General features: G+C 53.3%; 1 protein-coding gene across 1 annotated transcript in view; it reads left to right on the plus strand.

Annotated features, from left to right (window-relative positions):
- megf8 (multiple EGF-like-domains 8) overlaps positions 1-22,453 on the plus strand; it is a 173,655-nt gene that overhangs the window by 74,788 nt on the left and 76,414 nt on the right. Inside the window, exons 14-21 of the mRNA XM_068018430.1 lie at positions 8,438-8,601; positions 9,411-9,602; positions 9,785-9,985; positions 10,211-10,441; positions 10,530-10,648; positions 10,939-11,070; positions 17,064-17,177; positions 18,577-18,825. Coding sequence (XP_067874531.1) covers positions 8,438-8,601; positions 9,411-9,602; positions 9,785-9,985; positions 10,211-10,441; positions 10,530-10,648; positions 10,939-11,070; positions 17,064-17,177; positions 18,577-18,825 — 1,402 coding nt within the window. The remainder of the gene's footprint in view (positions 1-8,437; positions 8,602-9,410; positions 9,603-9,784; positions 9,986-10,210; positions 10,442-10,529; positions 10,649-10,938; positions 11,071-17,063; positions 17,178-18,576; positions 18,826-22,453) is intronic.

The raw sequence follows: 22,453 nt of genomic DNA on the forward strand, positions 1-22,453 counted from the left end.
TGACCATCAAGCACCCATCCAATCTAATCCCATTTTCCCACACCTGGCCCGTAGCCTTGTATGCTATGGTGTTTCAAGTGCTCATCTAAATACTTCTTAAATGTTGTGAGGATTCCTTCCTCTCCCACCCCTTCAGGCAGTTTGTTTCAGATTCTAACCACCCTCTGGGTGAAAAGATCTTTCCTCAACTCCCCTCTAAACCTCCCGCTCCTTACCTTACATCCATGCCCCCTGGTTATTGAGCCCTCCGCTAAGGAGAAAAAGTCTCTTCCTATCTACCCTATCTATGCCCCTCGTAATTTTGTATACCTCAATCAGGTTCCCCCCTCAGGCTTCTCCACACTAAGGAAAACAACCCCAGCCTATCCAGTCTCTCTTCATAGCTGAAATGCTCCAGTCCAGGCAACATCCTGGTGAATCCCCTCTGCACCCTCTCCAGTGCAATCACATCCTTCCTATCGTGTGGTGACCAGAACTGTACACAGTACTCCAGCTGTGGCCTAACTAGTGTTTTATACAGCTCCATCATAACCTCCCTGCTCTTATATTCTATGCCTCGGCTAATAAAGGCAAGTATCCCATATGCCTTCCTAACCACCTTATCGACCTGTGCTGCTGCCTTCAGTGATCTATGGACAAGTACACCAAGGTCCCTCTGTACTTCCTAGGGTCCTACCATCCATTGTATATTCCCTTGCCTTGTTAGTCCTCCCAAAATGCATCACCTCACACTTCTCAGGATTAAATTCCATTTGCCACAGCTCTGCCCATCTTACCAGCCCATCTATATCGTCCTGTAATCTAAGGCTTTCCTCCTCACTATATGCGACATCACCAATTTTCATGTCATCTGTGAACTTACTGATCATACCTCCTATATTCACATCTAAATCACTAATGTACACTAAAAACAGCAAGGGTCCCAGCACCAATCCCTGCGTAACACCACTGGTCACAGGCTTCCACTCGCAAAAACAACCCTCGACCATCACCCTAATTCCCAATTTCCTAGTTTCCTTTTTTCTTTCACTGAATATACTAAATTGATAGAAGTACATGTAAATCACTGTTTCGCCTGGAAGGAGTGTTTTAGGCCATGGGCAGTGAGAAGGTTTTCTGTTTAAGTTCATGGCTGGCCTTTACCTCAACTCCAGATGGGGTCTGACTAAGGCTGTGTGTAACTGAAATACATCTCCCACCTCGGTGTACATGAAAGACAAACGCACTTTTATATCGGGCCCTTCAGCCAACGAAGAAGTTTTTTTTTGAAGTGTCGTCACTTGTAAGGCAGGAAACACAGCAGCCAAACACACAGCAAGATCCCACGAGCAGGAATATGGTAATGATCAAATCATCTGTTTTTGTGATGTTGATTGAGATATAAATATTTGCCAGGACAGCTGGGTGAACTTCCCTGTTCTTCTTTGAGATAGTGCCATAAAATCTTTTACATCCAAGTGAGAGGGCAGATGGGGCATCTGTTTAACGTTTCATTTGAAAGACGGCACCTGTGACAGTGCAGCACTCACTCAGTACTGCCCCTTCAGTAGTGCAGTGTTCCCTCAGTACTGACCCTCCAATAGTGCGGCACTCCCTCAGTACTGACCCTCCAATAGTGCGGCACTCCCTCAGTACTGACCCTCCAATAGTGCGGCACTCCCTCAGTACTGACCCTCCAATAGTGCGGCACTCCCTCAGTACTGCCCCTTCAATAGTGCAGTGCTCCCTCAGTACTGACCCTCCAATAGTGCGGCACTCCCTCAGTACTGACCCTCCAATAGTGCGGCACTCCCTCAGTACTGCCCCTTCAATAGTGCAGTGTTCCCTCAGTACTGACCCTCCAATAGTGCGGCGCTCCCTCAGTACTGACCCTCCAATAGTGCGGCACTCCCTCAGTACTGACCCTCCAATAGTGCGGCACTCCCTCAGTACTGACCCTCCAATAGTGCGGCACTCCCTCAGTACTGACCCTCCAATAGTGCGGCACTCCCTCAGTACTGACCCTCCAATAGTGCGGCACTCCCTCAGTACTGACCCTCAGTGCGGCGCTGCCTCAGTACTGACCCTCCGACAGTGCGGCGCTCCCTCAGTACTGACCCTCCGACAGTGCGGCGCTCCCTCAGTACTGACCCTCCGACAGTGCGGCGCTCCCTCAGTACTGACCCTCCGACAGTGCGGCGCTCCCTCAGTACTGACCCTCCGACAGTGCGGCGCTCCCTCAGTACTGACCCTCCGACAGTGCGGCGCTCCCTCAGTACTGACCCTCCGACAGTGCGGCGCTCCCTCAGTACTGACCCTCCGACAGTGCGGCACTCCCTCAGTACTGACCCTCCGACAGTGCGGCGCTCCCTCAGTACTGACCCTCCGACAGTGCGGCGCTCCCTCAGTACTGCACTGGAGTGTCAGCCTTGATTTCTGTGCATGAGTCCTGGAGTGGGACTTGAAGCAGAACCTTCTGACTCGGAGGCAAGCGTTACTGCTCACACTGAGCCCCAGCTGATGCTATATTCCAGCCCCTTTGTGATAAAAGGCCAACATTCCATTGGCCCTTTTAATTATATTTTCTACCCGCCTACTAGCTTTTCGAGATTTGTGTACATGATCACCCAGATCCCTTTTCTGCCTCCACAGATCCTCATCTGTCACCATTCCGAAAATATTCCACTGGGTGATTCTTGGGTCCCCTCACTTTTCCACATTTGCGCTCCATCTACCGCAGTTTTGTCCACTCATTTAATCTTTTATGTCCCTTTGTAAATGCCTGCTTCTGTCTGCTACCTGCTGTGCCTCCCAAGTTGATGTCAGCTACAGACTTCAATCTGGAACTCACTATTCCTTCATCTGACTCATTGATATATACGGCGAAAAGCCGGGCTGTGATCCCAGTCCCGATCCCTGGGGAACGTCGCCTGTCACAATCCTGCTAATCAGTCTGTATTCCGTGTGTCCCTACTCTCTGTCTCCTGCCTAGCAAACAGTCATCAGCCCACATCATAAGGTTACTTCCAAATCTTTGCTCTTTTAGTTTTGCTAATAATCTATTGTGAAGTCTTACCAACTGCAGTGCAAAATGATGCATTTTGATCGGAAGAACAAGGAGAGGTGTTAGGAACTAAATGGTACCGTTTTACAGTGAGTGCAGGAACAGGGAGACCTGGGCAGTGTGCGCACAAATCTTTGAAGGTGTCAGGGCACGTCGAGAAGGCTTTTTTATAAAAAGCATAAAGGATCCTCGGCATCTGGTTATGCAGCAAGGAACTTGGGCGGAGGGCCTTAATAAAACGCTGGAGTATTATGAGTAACTGGCAGAGACCCACAAAACATTTTGCGGTGAAATTAGTATCTTCATTGTAAAACTACTGCCCTGATTTCCCATCCCATGCCATTCCATCCTTCCAGTGCCAAGCCTTTCATGCCATACCCATCCCATTCCTTTCGCCCTTCTTATATTATCCCTGTCCCACCTCTTCTTTCTATGCCCCATTCCATACCTCCCATGCCGCTCGGCCCCCATGCTGCACACCCCTCGCACTACCACTATCCCACGTGGAGAGACAAAACTGCGTATTATTATCGCCTCTGGACGCCACACTGTAGGAAGGATTTGGAAGCCTTGGCGAGGGTGCAGGGCAGAGTTCTTAGAATGGGACCAGGAATGAGGGATTCCAGTTTTGTGGATAGACAGGAGAGCCGCAGTTATTCTCCTTAGAGTGGAGAACGTGAAGGGGAGATTTGATTGAGGTGTTCAAAATCATGAAGGGTTTTAATTGAGTCAATATGGAGCAACTGTTTGCAGTGGCAGGGGGGGTTCGGTAACCCGAGGGCACAGTTTGAAGGTGATTGTCAGAAGAAGCAGAGGTGAGATGTGGAAACCTTTGTTTTTTACATAGTGAATAGTTGTGATGGGAAATGTATTGATCCAGGACCAGGCCAGATGCATCTGAGGATACTGAGGGAAGTTAGGGCGGAAATTGCAGAGGCACTGGTCGTAATCTTCCAATCCTCCTTGGATACAGGGGTGGTGCCAGAGAACTGGAGAATTGTAAATATTACACCCTTGTTCACAAGACAAGCAACTACAGAGCAATCAGTTTAACCTCGGTTGTGGGAAAGATTTTGGAAATCATAATCTGGAACAAAATTAATAGTCACTTGGAGAAACGTGGATTAATTACGAAAAGCCAGCACAGATTTGTTCAGGGCAAATTGTGTTTAGCTAACTTGCTTGAGTTCTTTAATGTGATAACAGAGAGGGTTGGTGAGGGTAATGCGGTTGATGTGATGTATATGGACTTCCAAAAGGCGTTTGATAAAGTACCACATAACAGGCTTGTCAGCAAAGTTGAAGCCCATGGAATAAAGTGAACAGTGGTTGCATGGATGTGAAATCGGCTGCGTGACAGGAAATAGAGAGTAGTGGTGAACGGTTGTTTATCGGACTGGAGGAAGGTATACAGTGGCGTTCCCCAGGGTCGTTATTAGGACCACTGCTTTTCTTGATCGATATTAATGACCTAGACTTGGGTGTGTAGGGCACAATTTCAATATTTGCAGGAGACACAAAACCTGGAAGTATAGTGAACTGTGAAGAGGATCGCGATAAACTACAAGAGGACAAAGCCTGGTGGAATGGGTGGACAAGTGGAATTTATTGCAGAGAATTGTAAAGTGATGCACTTTGGTAGGAAGAATGAGGAAAGGCAATACATGATAAAGGATGCAGTTCTAAAAGGGGTGCAGGAGCAGAGGGACCTGGCAATAAATGTGTACAAATCGTTGAAGGTGGCAGGGCAGGTTGAGAAAGCAGTTAAAAAGGCATATAGCATCCTGGGCTTTATCAATAGGGGCATAGAGGACAAAAGCAAAGAAGTGATGATGAACCTGTAATAAAACACTTGTTTGGCCTCTACTGGAGTATCGTCTCCAATTCTGGGCACCACACTTCAGGATGGATGTGAATGCATTCGAGAGGGTGCAGGAAAGATTTGCGAGAATGGTTCCATGGATGAGGGAATTCCGTTTTTTATTCATTCATGGGATGTGGGCGTCGCTGGCTGGGGCCAGCATTTATTGCCCATCCCGAATTGCCCTTGAGAAGGTGGTGGTGAGCTGCCTTCTTGAACCACTGCAGTCCATGTGGGGTCGGTACACCCACAGTGCTGTTAGGAAGGGAGTTCCAGGATTTTGACCCAGCGACAGTGAAGGAACGGCGGCGATATAGTTCCAAGTCAGGATGGTGTGTGACTTGGAGGGGAACTTGCAGGTGGTGGTGTTCCCATGTATTTGCTGCCCTTGTCCTTCTAGTTGGTAGAGGTCGCGGGTTTGGAAGGTGCTGTCGAAGGAGCCTTGGTGCATTGCTGCAGTGCATCTTGTAGATGGTGCACACTGCTGCCACTGTGCATCAGTGGTGCAGGGAGTGAATGTTTTTAGATGGGGTGCCAATCAAGTGGTCTGATTTGTCCTGGATGGTGTCGAACTTCAAGTGTTGTTGGAGCTGCACCCATCCAGGCAAGTGGAGAGTATTCCATCACACTCCCGATTTGTGCCTTGTAGATGGTGGGACAGGCTTTGGGGAGTCAGGAGGTGAGTTACTCGCTGCAGAATTCCCAGCCTCTGACCTGCTCTTGTAGCCACGGTATTTATATGGCCACTCCAGTTCAGTTTCTGGTCAATGGTAGCCCCTAGGATGTTGATAGTGGGGGATTCAGCGATGGTAATGCCATTGAATGTCAATGGGAGATGGTTCGATTCTCTGTTGTTCGAGATGGTCATTGCCTGGCACTTCTGTAGCGCAAGTGTTACTTGCCACTTATCAGCCCAAGTCTGAATATTGTCCCAGTCTTGCTGCATTTCTGCACGGACTGCTTCAGTATCTGAGGAGTCACGAATGGTGCTGAACATTGTGCAATCATCCGCGAACATCCCCACTTCTGAGCTTATGATTGAAGGAAGGTCCTTGATGAAGCAGCTGAAGATGGTTGGGCCTAGGACACAACCCTGAGGAACTCCTGCAGTGATGTCCTGGAGCTGAGATGATTGACCTCCAACAACCACAACCATCTTCCTTTGCGCTAGGTATGACTCCAACCAGCGGAGGGTTTTCCCCCTGATTCCCATTGACCTCGGTTTTGCTAGGGCTCCTTGATGCCATACTCGGTCAAATGCTGCCTTGATGTCAAGGGCAGTCACTCTCACCTCACCTCTTGAGTTCAGCTCTTTTGTCCATGTTTGAACCAAGGCTGTAATATGGTCCGTAGCTGACTGGCCCTGGCGGAACCCAAACTGAACGTCACTGAGCAGATTATTGCTAAGCAAGTGCCGCTTGATGGCACTGTTGATGACACCTTCCATCACTTTACTGATGATTGAGAGTAGGCACAGATAGTCCTGTGTTGTAGCTTCACCAGGTTGACACCTCATTTTGAGGTATGCCTGGTGCTGCTCCTGGCATGTCCTCCTGCACTCTTCATTGAACCAGGGTTGGTCTCCTGGCTTGATGGTAATGGTAGAGTGGGGGATACGCCGGGCCATGAGGTTACAGATTGTGGTTGAGTACAATTCTGCTGATGCTGATGGCCCACAGCGCCTCATGGATGCCCAGTTTTGAATTGCTAGATCTGTTTGAAATCTATCCCATTTAGCACGGTGATCGTGCCACACAACACGATGGAGGGTATCCTCAATGTGAAGGCGGGACTTCGTCTCCGCAACGACTGTGTGGTGGTCACTCCTAGCAAAACTGTCATGGACAGATGCATCTGCGGCAGGCAGATTGGTGAGAACATGGTCAAGTATGTTCTTCCCTCTTATTGGTTCCCTCAACACCTGCCGCAGACCCAGTCTAGCAGATATGTCCTTTCGGACTCAGTCAGCACGGTCAGTAGTGGTGCTGCTGAGCCACTGTTGGTGATGGACATTGAAGTCCCCCAGCCAGAGTACATTCTGTTCCTTTGTCACCCTCAGTGCTTCCTCCAAGTGCTGTTCAACATGGTGGAGTACTGAGTCATCAGCTGAGGGAGGGCGGTAGGTGGTAATCAGTAGGAGGTTTCCTTGTCCATGTTTGACCTGATGCCATGAGACCTCATGGGATCCGGAGTAAATGTTGATGACTCCCAGGGCAACTCCCTCCCTACTGTATACCACTGTCCTGCCACCTCTGCTGGGTCTGTCCTGCCGGTGAGACAGGACATACCCAGGGATAGTGATTGCAGTGTCTGGGACATTGTCTGTAAGGTATGATTCCGTGAGTATGACTATGTCAGGCTGTTGCTTGACTAGTCTGTGGGACAGCTCTCCCAATTTTGGCACAAGCCCCCAGATGTTAGTAAGGAGGACTTTGCAGGGTCGACAGGGCTGGGTTTGCCGTTGTTGTTTCTGGTGCCCAGGTCGATGCTGGGTGGTCCGTCCGGTTTCATTCTGTTTTATTGAGTTTGTAGCGGTTGGATACAACTGAGTGGCTTGCTAGGCCATTTCAGAGGGCATGTAAGAGTTAACCACATTGCTGTGGGTCTGGAGTCACATGTAGGCCAGACCAGGTAAGGACAGCAGATTTCCTTCGCTAATGGACATTAGTGAACCAGATGGGTTTTTACAACAATCGACAATGGTTTCACGGTCATCATTAGACTAGATTTTTTTTTTGAATTCCAGATTTATTAATTGAATTCAAATTCCATCTTCTGCCGTGGTGGGATTTGAACCCATGTCCCCAGGGCAATACCCTGGGTCTCTGGGTTACTAGTCCAGTGACAATACCACCACGCCACTGCCTCCCCTGGACAGATTGGAGAAGCTGGGGTTGGTTCTCCTTGGAGAAGTGAAGGCTGAGAAGAGATTTGATGGAGGTGTTGAATATCACGCGGTCTCTGTACAGAGTAAGCGGGGAGCTGCTGTTCCCATTGGCAGAAGGGTGGTGAAGCAGAGGGCACTGATTTCAAATGATTGGTAAAAGAGCGAAAGGCATGAGGGGGAAGAAATGGTTCTGCAGCGAATCAATCTAGAATGCGGTCCCTGAGAGTGTGCTGGAGGTAGATTCAGTCGTGCCTTTCAAAAGGGAATTGGCTAATTATCTGAAGATGAAGGATTTGCAGGGCTGTCGCTGTTGTACGATTCTGTGTATGACCTGAAAGGGAGGTGAAAGCAGACTCACTCCTAACTTTCAAAAGGAAATTGGATAAATACTTGAAGGGGGAAAGTCGATCGGGCGATGGGGAACGAGCAGGGGAGTGGGGTCACCATACCCTCAAATTGAAGAGAGGCTGTCATCCTGATCTGTAATCTATGTAGAGCAGTGAGCCAGTGACCAAACTGATCTGGGATCTCTTCGTCCAACACTGAACTAGTGCATGAAATGATCTCGGATCCCAGGGGAATCAGTGGGCAGCCTGCCTGGGGCCGACTGATTTGTTTAATTGGTGCCTGTGGTCTCTCTCTCTAGATCAGGATAAGTGCCAGGTGGAGCCAGTGTCGGGCACCTACGGCTGGTGGGGTAGGGACACCACGTTCATTACCTCGCTGGGGCAATGTCAAAGGTTAAACTTCATGCCAGGCCTCCATCTGGTGACGTACATGCAGCCTCGGAACAACTCCCAGCCAGACAAGGTCAGGGGAGTCCACTGCTCGCTCTCCCCCATTTCGCTCTCCCCCATTTCGCTCTCCCCCATTTCGCTCTCCCCCATTTCGCTCTCCCCCATTTCGCTCTCCCCCATTTCGCTCTCCCCCATTTCGCTCTCCCCCATTTCGCTCTCCCCCATTTCGCTCTCCCCCATTTCGCTCTCCCCCATTTCGCTCTCCCCCATTTCGCTCTCCCCCATTTCGCTCTCCCCCATTTCGCTCTCCCCCATTTCGCTCTCCCCCATTTCGCTCTCCCCCATTTCGCTCTCCCCCATTTCGCTCTCCCCCATTTCGCTCTCCCCCATTTCGCTCTCCCCCATTTCGCTCTCCCCCATTTCGCTCTCCCCTCGCTCGTTCTCCCTTCCCCCCCATCCCCTCGCTCGCACTCCCTCCCCCCCATCCCCTCGCTCGCACTCCCTCCCCCCCCGCCTCGCTCGCACTCCCTCCCCCCCCATCCCCTCGCTCGCACTCCCTCCCCACCCCCGCCTCGCTCGCACTCCCTCCCCCCCCCGCGCCTCGCTCGCACTCCCTCCCCCCCCGCGCCTCGCTCGCACTCCCTCCCCCCCCCGCGCCTCGCTCGCACTCCCTCCCCCCCCCCGCGCCTCGCTCGCACTCCCTCCCCCCCCCGCGCCTCGCTCGCACTCCCTCCCCCCCCCCGCGCCTCGCTCGCACTCCCTCCCCCGCGCCTCGCTCGCACTCCCTCCCCCCCCCCCACGCCTCGCTCGCACTCCCTCCACCCCCTCGCTGTCCCTCTTTATCCAGTGGCCTGTCTCTCACTCTCCTTCTCATTTGCACAGGTTGAGATTAACCGGAGCCCGACGTATACGCAGAACCCGAGCACCGAGATGGATGTGGTGCTGGTGTATCAGGGCTTCATTCACCCTCTGTTTGACTCGCCTGCCCCTTCAGACAGTGTCCTGGTTAAGGTGCAACTTCAGCGTTTGTATGTTGTGGCAAAGATCGGGCGCACTGCCAACAGCTTGGAGATGGTAAGTGGCAGCCTCCCAACTTGCAGCTGAGCGTTGTAAAGCGGAGACGATGGGGTCTGGGATGTGAGAAGGTTGGGGGCAGGACAGGGATGGGAGGCGGAGGGCGTCCGTCTGGGATGTGTGGGCAAGGTGAGGTCTAGGTTGCCCTGTAACATCTCCGTGTGCTCTTCCCGGCGGGCCAGGAGGAGGTCGGACACTGGGCTGGTCAACCGGAAAAGGAGACTCGGCTCCTGCAGAGAAACAGCGGAGACCGGCTTTTTCCAAACCTGGAACGTGGGAACAAGTACGCCATCTGCCTGGAGGGCTCTCTGAATAACTCGGGCAACGGGCAGACCAGCGAGATGACACTGACCTGGGAGCGGTCCAACATTGTTGACGCATCAGTGAGTACAAGATTACTGCAGGCACCGTCCCAGCCACGGAGCAGCTTGGCCACCGGCTAACTGGGAAGATGTGCCAGTGTGACTGGGTGGGGAGGGAATGTGCCTCTGCATGTGCATCTGTGTGTGTGTGTGTGTGCCTGCGTCCTGCATGTCTGCCCGTGCACGCTTGCAATTTCTGAAGCTGGTCCTGATTGTTGTAACTGAATTCATTTTTACTTCTTTCAGGAGATTTCCTTCCACTTCCTGGAGCCGTTCCGATCGGAGGACTGTGACTCCTACCGCTCCTGCCTCGCGTGCCTCGCCGACCAGGGCTGTGGCTGGTGCTCCCACACCAGCACGTGCCACCTGCGGACGTCCGGTATCGACAGCCAGTGCGGGAGGAGCATGCAGCTTGTCCTGTCGCCTGACAACTGTGTGGCATGCGGCGAGTATACAGACTGCCAGTTATGCAGCACGGTGAGACCCGGCTGAGTGCGCTGAGCAACTGTGCGAGGCTCCACCCACCCACCCACAGTCAGCTCACTTTGTCTTGTCCCTTTTCCAGGACCCGTACTGCGAGTGGCAGATCAACATCAACAGGAAGGGAGATTTCCAGTGCATCCGCCGAGGGAGGTCGTCCGGTGGCATCCGTTTGCCAGCCAGCTGCTCCACACCCTGTCACCAGTGAGCAGCAGGGTTGGAAACACAGCCCAGATAACCCAGCAAAATAACGCCTAATGGGCCAGGGGGTGCGAGGCCAGAGGGAGCCTGGGGCTGCGGGAGATGGGTACTGGGGCTGGGGTGGGGGGGGGAGGTGGTGGTGCAGGGACGACCCTCCCAGTGCTGTTACAATGTTTGGGTGTAAGTGTATGTGGGCTCGGTGTTGCTTCCTGCTCCGCCGATGCTGCTGCCTCGTGTTGCAGAGTGTCGCTCGTCCTGGTGCATTGGTGACCGACTCGTGTTTCCGTTCACAGGCAGCTATCGTGCCAGGAGTGTCTGAGCAATTCCAGCCAGTGTGCCTGGTGTCAGTCCACGCAAACCTGCTTCCTCTTCGCCTCGTACCTTGCCAAATATCCGTCCGGGGAGTGTCGGGACTGGTATGACAGGTGAGGCCCTTGCAGTCCCTATGCTAAAGCCTTTCTTCGCCCCCCCCTCCGCCCCCACCCCCTCCTCCCCGCGCTTTGCCCTTGCAGCATCTCATTAACTCTCTTCTGCACTCTCTCCACGACCATGACATCCATCTGAAAGAAAGGACTCAATATTCAAACTGCCCCCTGGACCAGTGACAACGACAGGGTTCGCATCACCTCTCTGCATTGCGACTCCAAGCCCCTATTTGTAAAATCCAGGATCCCAGATGCTTTTATTGGACACAAGAAACTGGAGCAGAAATGGACCATACAGTCCATCGAGCCCTGCTCCGCCATTCAATACAATCATGGCTGATCTTGGGCTTCAATTCTGCTTTCCTGCCCGCTCCCCATATCCCCTTGATTCCCTGCGTGACCAAAAATCTACCAATCTCAGCCTTAAATGTATTCAGTGATGGAGCATCCACAACCCTCTGGGGTAGAGAATTCCAAAGTTTCACAACCTTTTGAGTGTAGTAATTTCTCCTCATTGCAGTCCTGAATGATTGGCCCCTTATCCTGAGAGTGTCGCCCCGTGTTCTAGATTTCCCCGACCAGCAGAAATAATCTCTCGGCTTCAACCTTATCAAGCCCTTTCGGAATCTGTGCGTCTCAATTAGATCGCCTCTCATTCTTCTGAACTCCAGAGAATATCGGCCCAATTTACTCAGCCTCTCATCACAGGGCAACCCCCTCATCCCAGGGACCCATCTGGTAAATCTTCGCTGCACCGCCTCCAGGGCAAGTCTATCCTTTCTTAAATGTGGAGACCAAAACTGCACCCAGTATTCCAGGTGCGGGATCCAGCATTATCGCCCGTGCTCCCACTTTTACTGATGTGTGGGTCTAATTCCCTGCTGCGCCCATTTCGGAATCTTCCCAGGAAATTTCACCTCCCATTTTTCTTCCTGTTTATCTGCACAGTCTCTCCCATCAGTGCCCTGCTGTCACTGACCCTGCTCTTCCCTGTTTGTTACTCGTCTTCCCAGTGTATGTGCTCTCTGCAAATGTTGATGATGTTGTCCTCCTACCCAAGTGCAGATCATTCCTATATGTGGAGAAGAATGATGACCCCCCAACACTGACCCTTTGGCGGGGGAGTCATCATTCTGTACACCCCCTTCGGCTTAATAAACGTCCGTGGACCACTGCTGTGTCTCTGTCCCTCAACTAACCCCTGACTCCTGCCTCCACATTGCCTTCAGTAACCATGAGCCTCAATTTTATGAACCAACGTACGATAGGCACTAATTAATTCAAGAGGGAATTCAGGGGATGCTTCTTGATCCAGAGAGTGGTGAGAAAGTGCAGCTCACTCCTGCAAGGAGCACTTGAGGCTAATAGCATAGATAGATTGAAGGTGAAGCCAACTTAAGGACATGAGGGAGAAAGGAATAGAAGGATGTGCAGATCGGGTGAGGTGAAGTACGGTGGGAGGAGGCTCGCGTTGAGCTCAAACACTGGCACAGACCTGCTGGGTTTCTGTGATTCATGTAACAAGCCTCCAACATGAGACTCAAGCAAGCACTTTATGTAGTCCATATACACAGCATCCGCTGCATCACTCCATAGGTACGGTCTTCAAAGGAAAATCGACGTACTTCTTCAGAGCCTTCTCAGCTCTCTCAATAGGTTTGATGGTGTAGATTCCCAGTATTACCTTAATTGTGCCATTCAGTGACAACCCTGTGCACTGTACGGCCAGGTCTAGTTAATCAGTTCCTCCAAGTCACAGGACTCACTCCTAGATCCCACCTTCACTTTCTGCAACCCACCTGTAAAACAAAACCTTCCTGCTGTCTGGCTTGGGTGGCGCTGTCTCACAACCTTATCTGGTTCCGACCAGATTTACTTACCTCAGCAAGCTGAATTCTTCGTTTTCAGTTGCTCGTGGGACATTTTGTTGGAAAAAGAGAAACAATCTTTTGCGTCCAGGGTCAGTGCACCTGCCAGAGCATTGAACGAACCATCTCTGTTCAGATAACAGATCGCACACGTTCCCCGATGGGTTCTGCAGATCGTAGATTCCATCGCAGCGGGGTGAGTTCCCGTGGCGAGACAGTGTATCACTCTACTTGGGGGTTTCTCCCAGTGGCGAGACAGTGTATCACTCTACATAGGGGTTTATACCAATGGAGAGACAGTGTATCACTGTGCATGGGGGTTTATGCCAGTGGAGGGACAGTGTATCACTCTACATGGAGGTTTATCTCAATGGAGAGACAGTTTATCACACTCCATGGGGGTTTATCCCAATGGAGAGACAGTATATCACTCTACATGGGGGTTTATCTCAATGGAGAGACAGTTTATCACACTCCATGGAGGTTTATCTCAATGGAGAGACAGTGTATCACTCTACATGGGGGTTTATCCCAATTGAGAGACAGTGAATCACTCTACATGGGGGTTTATACCAGTGGAGAGACAGTGTATCACTCTACATGGGGGGTTGTCCTAGTGGAGAGACAGTGTATCACTCTACATGTAGGTTTATCCCAGTGGAGAGACAGTGTATCACTCTACATGGGGGTTTATCCCAATGGAGAGACAGTGTATCACTCTACATGGGGGTTTATACCAGTGGAGAGACAGTGTATCACTCTACATGGGGGTTTATACCAGTGGAGAGACAGTGTATCACTCTACATGGGGGTTTATACCAGTGGAGAGTGAGTGTATCACTCTACATGGGGGTTTATACCAGTGGTGAGACAGTGTATCACTGTGCATGGGGGTTTATGCCAGTGGTGAGACAGTGTATCACTCTACATGGGGGTTTATACCAGTGGAGAGACAGTGTATCACTCTACATGGGGGTTTATACCAGTGGAGAGACAGTGTATCACTCTACATGGGGGTTTATCCCAATGGAGAGACAGTGTATCACTCTACATGGGGGTTTATCCCAATGGAGAGACAGTGTATCACTCTACATAGGGGTTTATCTCAATGGAGAGACAGTGTATCACTCTACATGGGGGTTTATACCAATGGAGAGACAGTGTATCACTCTACATGGGGGTTTATCTCAATGGAGAGACAGTGTATCACTCTACATGGGGGTTTATACCAACGGAGAGACAGTGTATCACTCTACATGGGGGTTTATCTCAATGGAGAGACAGTGTATCACTCTACATGGGGGTTTATACCAACGGAGAGACAGTGTATCACTCTACATGGGGGTTTATACCAGTGGTGAGACAGTGTATCACTGTGCATGGGGGTTTATGCCAGTGGTGAGACAGTGTATCACTCTACATGGGGGTTTATACCAGTGGAGAGACAGTGTATCACTCTGCATGGGGGTTTATACCAGTGGAGAGACAGTGTATCACTCTACATGGGGGTTTATACCAGTGGAGAGACAGTGTATCACTCTGCATGGGGGTTTATACCAGTGGAGAGACAGTGTATCACTGTGCATGGGGGTTTATCCCAATGGAGAGACAGTGTATCACTCTACATGGGGGTTTATACCAGTGGTGAGACAGTGTATCACTGTGCATGGGGGTTTATGCCAGTGGTGAGACAGTGTATCACTCTACATGGGGGTTTATACCAGTGGAGAGACAGTGTATCACTCTGCATGGGGGTTTATACCAGTGGAGAGACAGTGTATCACTCTACATGGGGGTTTATACCAGTGGAGAGACAGTGTATCACTCTGCATGGGGGTTTATACCAGTGGAGAGACAGTGTATCACTGTGCATGGGGGTTTATCCCAATGGAGAGACAGTGTATCACTCTACATGGGGGTTTATACCAGTGGTGAGACAGTGTATCACTCTACATGGGGGTTTATCTCAATGGAGAGACAGTGTATCACTCTACATGGAGGTTTATCTCAATGGAGAGACAGTGTATCACTCTACATGGAGGTTTATCCCAATGGAGAGACAGTGTATCACTCTACATGGGGGGTTCTCCCAGTGGAGAGACAGTGTATCACTCTACATGGAGGTTTATCTCAATGGAGAGACAGTGTATCACTCTACATGGAGGTTTATCCCAATGGAGAGACAGTGTATCACTCTACATGGGGGGTTCTCCCAGTGGAGAGACAGTGTATCACTCTACATGGGGGTTTATCTCAATGGAGAGACAGTGTATCACTCTACATGGAGGTTTATCCCAATGGAGAGACAGTGTATCACTCTACATGGGGGTTTATCTCAATGGAGAGACAGTGTATCACTCTACATGGAGGTTTATCCCAATGGAGAGACAGTGTATCACTCTACATGGGGGTTTATCTCAATGGAGAGACAGTGTATCACTCTACATGGAGGTTTATCCCAATGGAGAGACAGTGTATCACTCTACATGGGGGTTTATACCAACGGAGAGACAGTGTATCACTCTACATGGGGGTTTATCTCAATGGAGAGACAGTGTATCACTCTACATGGGGGTTTATACCAACGGAGAGACAGTGTATCACTCTACATGGGGGTTTATACCAGTGGTGAGACAGTGTATCACTGTGCATGGGGGTTTATGCCAGTGGTGAGACAGTGTATCACTCTACATGGGGGTTTATACCAGTGGAGAGACAGTGTATCACTCTGCATGGGGGTTTATACCAGTGGAGAGACAGTGTATCACTCTACATGGGGGTTTATACCAGTGGAGAGACAGTGTATCACTCTGCATGGGGGTTTATACCAGTGGAGAGACAGTGTATCACTGTGCATGGGGGTTTATCCCAATGGAGAGACAGTGTATCACTCTACATGGGGGTTTATACCAGTGGTGAGACAGTGTATCACTGTGCATGGGGGTTTATGCCAGTGGTGAGACAGTGTATCACTCTACATGGGGGTTTATACCAGTGGAGAGACAGTGTATCACTCTGCATGGGGGTTTATACCAGTGGAGAGACAGTGTATCACTCTACATGGGGGTTTATACCAGTGGAGAGACAGTGTATCACTCTGCATGGGGGTTTATACCAGTGGAGAGACAGTGTATCACTGTGCATGGGGGTTTATCCCAATGGAGAGACAGTGTATCACTCTACATGGGGGTTTATACCAGTGGTGAGACAGTGTATCACTCTACATGGGGGTTTATCTCAATGGAGAGACAGTGTATCACTCTACATGGAGGTTTATCTCAATGGAGAGACAGTGTATCACTCTACATGGGGGGTTGTCCTAGTGGAGAGACAGTGCATCACTCTACATGGGGGGTTCTCCCAGTGGAAAGACAGTGTATCACTCTACATGGAGGTTTATCCCAATGGAGAGACAGTGTATCACTCTACATGGAGGTTTATCTCAATGGAGAGACAGTGTATCACTCTACATGGAGGTTTATCCCAATGGAGAGACAGTGTATCACTCTACATGGGGGGTTCTCCCAGTGGAGAGACAGTGTATCACTCTACATGGGGGGTTGTCCTAGTGGAGAGACAGTGCATCACTCTACATGGGGGGTTCTCCCAGTGGAGAGACAGTGTATCACTCTACATGGGGGTTGATCCCAATGGAGAGACAGTGTATCACTCTACATGGAGGTTTATCTCAATGGAGAGACAGTGTATCACTCTACATGGGGGTTTATCCCAATGGAGAGACAGTGTATCACTCTACATGGAGGTTTATCCCAATGGAGAGACAGTGTATCACTCTACATGGGGGGTTCTCCCAATGGAGAGACAGTGTATCACTCTACATGGGGGTTTATCCCAATGGAGAGACAGTGTATCACTCTACATGGGGGGTTGTCCTAGTGGAGAGACAGTGCATCACTCTACATGGGGGGTTCTCCCAGTGGAGAGACAGTGTATCACTCTACATGGGGGTTGATCCCAGTGGAGAGACAGTGTATCACTCGACATGGGGGTTTATCCCATTGGAGAGACAGTGTACACTCTGTACATGTTACTGTGGTTCTGGTGATGGTTGAATCATTATAAACACATTACGGTATTAACCTGTGGCCTGCCTCCTATTTGCAGCATTCACTCTGTGAGCCAGTGTATGGATTGCTCGCGTTTCCTCACCTGTAAAGACTGTCTTCGAAACTTTGAGTGCGGTTGGTGTGGAAACTCCGACAATCCCACCATTGGCAGGTAATGGTCAGGGGTGCAACAGAGGTCCCACCATCGGCAGATATCTGGTCGGTTACAAGATCAGCGTCTGGATGAATACATGTCTGTGTGATTAGCGGTGTCGGGGTACGTCTGTGTGATTAGCGGTGTCTGGGTGCGTCTGTGTGATTAGCGGTGTCGGGGTGCGTCTGTGTGATTAGCGGTGTCGGGGTGCGTCTGTGTGATTAGCGGTGTCTGGGTGCGTCTGTGTGATTAGCGGTGTCTGGGTGCGTCTGTGTGATTAGCGGTGTCGGGGTGCGTCTGTGTGATTAGCGGTGTCGGGGTGCGTCTGTGTGATTAGCGGTGTCGGGGTGCGTCTGTGTGATTAGCGGAGTCTGCGTGCGTCTGTGATTAGCGGTGTCGGGGTGCGTCTGTGTGATTAGCGGTGTCGGGGTGCGTCTGTGTGATTAGCGGTGTCGGGGTGCATCTGTGTGATTAGCGGTGTCTGCGTGCGTCTGTGTGATTAGCGGTGTCTGCGTGCGTCTGTGTGACTAGCGGTGTCTGCGTGCGTCTGTGAGATTAGCGGTGTCTGCGTGCGTCTGTGAGATTAGCGGTGTCTGCGTGCGTCTGTGTGATTAGCGGTGTCGGGGTGCGTCTGTGTAATTAGCGGTGTCTGCGTGCGTCTGTGTGATTAGCGGTGTCTGCGTGCGTCTGTGTGATTAGCGGTGTCTGCGTGCGTCTGTGTGATTAGCGGTGTCGGGGTGCGTCTGTGTGATTAGCAGTGTCGGGGTGCGTCTGTGTGATTAGCGGTGTCGGGGTGCGTCTGTGTGATTAGCGGAGTCTGCGTGCGTCTGTGTGATTAGCGGTGTCTGCGTGCGTCTGTGTGACTAGCGGTGTCTGCGTGCGTCTGAGATTAGCGGTGTCTGCGTGCGTCTGTGAGATTAGCGGTGTCTGCGTGCGTCTGTGTGATTAGCGGTGTCGGGGTGCGTCTGTGTAATTAGCGGTGTCTGCGTGCGTCTGTGTGATTAGCGGTGTCTGCGTACGTCTGTGTGATTAGCGGTGTCGGGGTGCGTCTGTGTGATTAGCAGTGTCGGGGTGCGTCTGTGTGATTAGCGGTGTCGGGGTGCGTCTGTGTGATTAGCGGAGTCTGCGTGCGTCTGTGTGATTAGCGGTGTCGGGGTGCGTCTGTGTGATTAGCAGTGTCGGGGTGCGTCTGTGTAATTAGCGGTGTCTGGGTGCGTCTGTGTGATTAGCGGAGTCTGCGTGCGTCTGTGATTAGCAGTGTCGGGGTGCGTCTGTGTGATTAGCGGTGTCGGGGTGCGTCTGTGTGATTAGCGGTGTCGGGTTGCGTCTGTGTGATTAGCGGTGTCGGGGTGCTTGCGGCGCCTGGGTGATTGGCAGTGTCTGGTGTCAGTCTAATGCGTCTATTCCCATTTCCCAGGTGTTTAGCTGGGGATTTCTCCAGGCTCCGAGGATTTGAGAACTGTTCTGCTGCATTGTCCGGGTTGTTTAACCTGTCATTCAGTGAGCCAGCCAGCTGGTCCTATGGGCTCTGTCCCGATATCGATGAGTGCCGGCTCCAAATGGATAACTGTAACTCGTTTGCCACCTGCAAGAACACCTTTGATTCCTTCGAATGCCATTGTAACCGAGGCTACGCCGGGGACGGGAGCTCGTACTGCAACAAGACGTGAGTACACCCCCTCACTGGGAGGGGACTGAGAGAACTAGCGGGGAGAGGGAAAAGTGTGACATGGAGGAGAGAAAGACAGAGAGCATGCACATGAGACTGGAGGGGATGAGAGAACCTGAGACTGTAAGTGTGAAAGAGAGGGAAGGACACTGGGGGTGAGAGAGAGGGGGAGGGAGACTGGGGGAGTGTGAGAGATGGGAGGGAGACTGGGGGAGAGTCAGAGAGGGGAGGGAGACTGGGGGAGTGTGAGAGAGAGGGGAGGGAGACTGGGGGAGTGTGAGAGAGAGGGGAGGGAGACTGGGGGAGTGTGAGAGAGAGGGGAGGGAGACTGGGGGAGTATGAGAGAGAGGGGATGGAGACTGGGGGAGTATGAGAGAGATGGGGAGGGAGACTGGGGGAGTATGAGAGAGAGGGGAGGGAGACTGGGGGAGTATGAGAGAGAGGGGAGGGAGACTGGGGGAGTATGAGAGAGAGGGGAGGGAGACTGGGGGAGTATGAGAGAGAGGGAAGGGAGACTGGGGGAGTGTGAGATAGGGGAGGGAGACTGGGGGAGTGTGAGATAGGGGAGGGAGACTGGGGGAGTGTGAGAGAGGGGAGGGAGACTGGGGGAGTGTGAGAGAGGGGAGGGAGACTGGGGGAGTGTGAGAGAGGGGAGGGAGACTGGGGGAGTATGAGAGAGAGGGGAGGGAGACTGGGGGAGTATGAGAGAGAGGGAAGGGAGACTGGGGGAGTGTGAGAGGGGAGGGAGACTGGGGGAGTGTGAGATAGGGGAGGGAGACTGGGGGAGTATGAGAGAGAGGGGAGGGAGACTGGGGGAGTGTGAGAGAGAGGGGAGGGAGACTGGGGGAGTGTGAGAGAGAGGGGAGGGAGACTGGGGGAGTGTGAGAGAGAGGGGAGGGAGACTGGGGGAGTGTGAGAGAGAGGGGAGGGAGACTGGGGGAGTGTGAGAGAGAGGGGAGGGAGACTGGGGGAGTGTGAGAGAGAGGGGAGGGAGACTGGGGGAGTGTGAGAGAGAGGGGAGGGAGACTGGGGGAGTGTGAGAGAGAGGGGAGGGAGACTGGGGGAGTATGAGAGAGAGGGGAGGGAGACTGGGGGATTATGAGAGAGAGGGGAGGGAGACTGGGGGAGTATGAGAGAGAGGGGAGGGAGACTGGGGGAGTATGAGAGAGAGGGGAGGGAGACTGGGGGAGTATGAGAGAGAGGGGAGGGAGACCGGGGGAGTATGAGAGAGAGGGGAGGGAGACTGGGGGAGTATGAGAGAGAGGGGAGGGAGACTGGGGGAGTATGAGAGAGAGGGGAGGGAGACTGGGGGAGTATGAGAGAGAGGGGAGGGAGACTGGGGGAGTATGAGAGAGAGGGGAGGGAGACTGGGGGAGTATGAGAGAGAGGGGAGGGAGACTGGGGGAGTATGAGAGAGAGGGGAGGGAGACTGGGGGAGTATGAGAGAGAGGGGAGGGAGACTGGGGGAGTACGAGAGAGAGGGGAGGGAGACTGGGGGAGTACGAGAGAGAGGGGAGGGAGACTGGGGGAGTACGAGAGAGAGGGGAGGGAGACTGGGGGAGTACGAGAGAGAGGGGAGGGAGACTGGGGGAGTACGAGAGAGAGGGGAGGGAGACTGGGGGAGTACGAGAGAGAGGGGAGGGAGACTGGGGGAGTACGAGAGAGAGGGGAGGGAGACTGGGGGAGTACGAGAGAGAGGGGAGGGAGACTGGGGGAGTACGAGAGAGAGGGGAGGGAGACTGGGGGAGTACGAGAGAGAGGGGAGGGAGACTGGGGGAGTACGAGAGAGAGGGGAGGGAGACTGGGGGAGTACGAGAGAGAGGGGAGGGAGACTGGGGGAGTACGAGAGAGAGGGGAGGGAGACTGGGGGAGTACGAGAGAGAGGGGAGGGAGACTGGGGGAGTACGAGAGAGAGGGGAGGGAGACTGGGGGAGTACGAGAGAGAGGGGAGGGAGACTGGGGGAGTACGAGAGAGAGGGGAGGGAGACTGGGGGAGTACGAGAGAGAGGGGAGGGAGACTGGGGGAGTACGAGAGAGAGGGGAGGGAGACTGGGGGAGTACGAGAGAGAGGGGAGGGAGACTGGGGGAGTACGAGAGAGAGGGGAGGGAGACTGGGGGAGTACGAGAGAGAGGGGAGGGAGACTGGGGGAGTACGAGAGAGAGGGGAGGGAGACTGGGGGAGTACGAGAGAGAGGGGAGGGAGACTGGGGGAGTACGAGAGAGAGGGGAGGGAGACTGGGGGAGTACGAGAGAGAGGGGAGGGAGACTGGGGGAGTACGAGAGAGAGGGGAGGGAGACTGGGGGAGTACGAGAGAGAGGGGAGGGAGACTGGGGGAGTACGAGAGAGAGGGGAGGGAGACTGGGGGAGTACGAGAGAGAGGGGAGGGAGACTGGGGGAGTACGAGAGAGAGGGGAGGGAGACTGGGGGAGTACGAGAGAGAGGGGAGGGCGACTGGGGGAGTACGAGAGAGAGGGGAGGGAGACTGGGGGAGTACGAGAGAGAGGGGAGGGAGACTGGGGGAGTCCGAGAGAGAGGGGAGGGAGACTGGGGGAGTCCGAGAGAGAGGGGAGGGAGACTGGGGGAGTCCGAGAGAGAGGGGAGGGAGACTGGGGGAGTCCGAGAGAGAGGGGAGGGAGACTGGGGGAGTCCGAGAGAGAGGGGAGGGAGACTGGGGGAGTCCGAGAGAGAGGGGAGGGAGACTGGGGGAGTCCGAGAGAGAGGGGAGGGAGACTGGGGGAGTCCGAGAGAGAGGGGAGGGAGACTGGGGGAGTCCGAGAGAGAGGGGAGGGAGACTGGGGGAGTCCGAGAGAGAGGGGAGGGAGACTGGGGGAGTCCGAGAGAGAGGGGAGGGAGACTGGGGGAGTCCGAGAGAGAGGGGAGGGAGACTGGGGGAGTCCGAGAGAGAGGGGAGGGAGACTGGGGGAGTCCGAGAGAGAGGGGAGGGAGACTGGGGGAGTCCGAGAGAGAGGGGAGGGAGACTGGGGGAGTCCGAGAGAGAGGGGAGGGAGACTGGGGGAGTCCGAGAGAGAGGGGAGGGAGACTGGGGGAGTCCGAGAGAGAGGGGAGGGAGACTGGGGGAGTCCGAGAGAGAGGGGAGGGAGACTGGGGGAGTCCGAGAGAGAGGGGAGGGAGACTGGGGGAGTCCGAGAGAGAGGGGAGGGAGACTGGGGGAGTCCGAGAGAGAGGGGAGGGAGACTGGGGGAGTCCGAGAGAGAGGGGAGGGAGACTGGGGGAGTCCGAGAGAGAGGGGAGGGAGACTGGGGGAGTCCGAGAGAGAGGGGAGGGAGACTGGGGGAGTCCGAGAGAGAGGGGAGGGAGACTGGGGGAGTCCGAGAGAGAGGGGAGGGAGACTGGGGGAGTCCGAGAGAGAGGGGAGGGAGACTGGGGGAGTCCGAGAGAGAGGGGAGGGAGACTGGGGGAGTCCGAGAGAGAGGGGAGGGAGACTGGGGGAGTCCGAGAGAGAGGGGAGGGAGACTGGGGGAGTCCGAGAGAGAGGGGAGGGAGACTGGGGGAGTCCGAGAGAGAGGGGAGGGAGACTGGGGGAGTCCGAGAGAGAGGGGAGGGAGACTGGGGGAGTCCGAGAGAGAGGGGAGGGAGACTGGGGGAGTCCGAGAGAGAGGGGAG

This window comes from Heterodontus francisci, chromosome 39 (genome assembly GCF_036365525.1).
Source record: "Heterodontus francisci isolate sHetFra1 chromosome 39, sHetFra1.hap1, whole genome shotgun sequence".
Taxonomy (NCBI): domain Eukaryota; kingdom Metazoa; phylum Chordata; class Chondrichthyes; order Heterodontiformes; family Heterodontidae; genus Heterodontus; species Heterodontus francisci.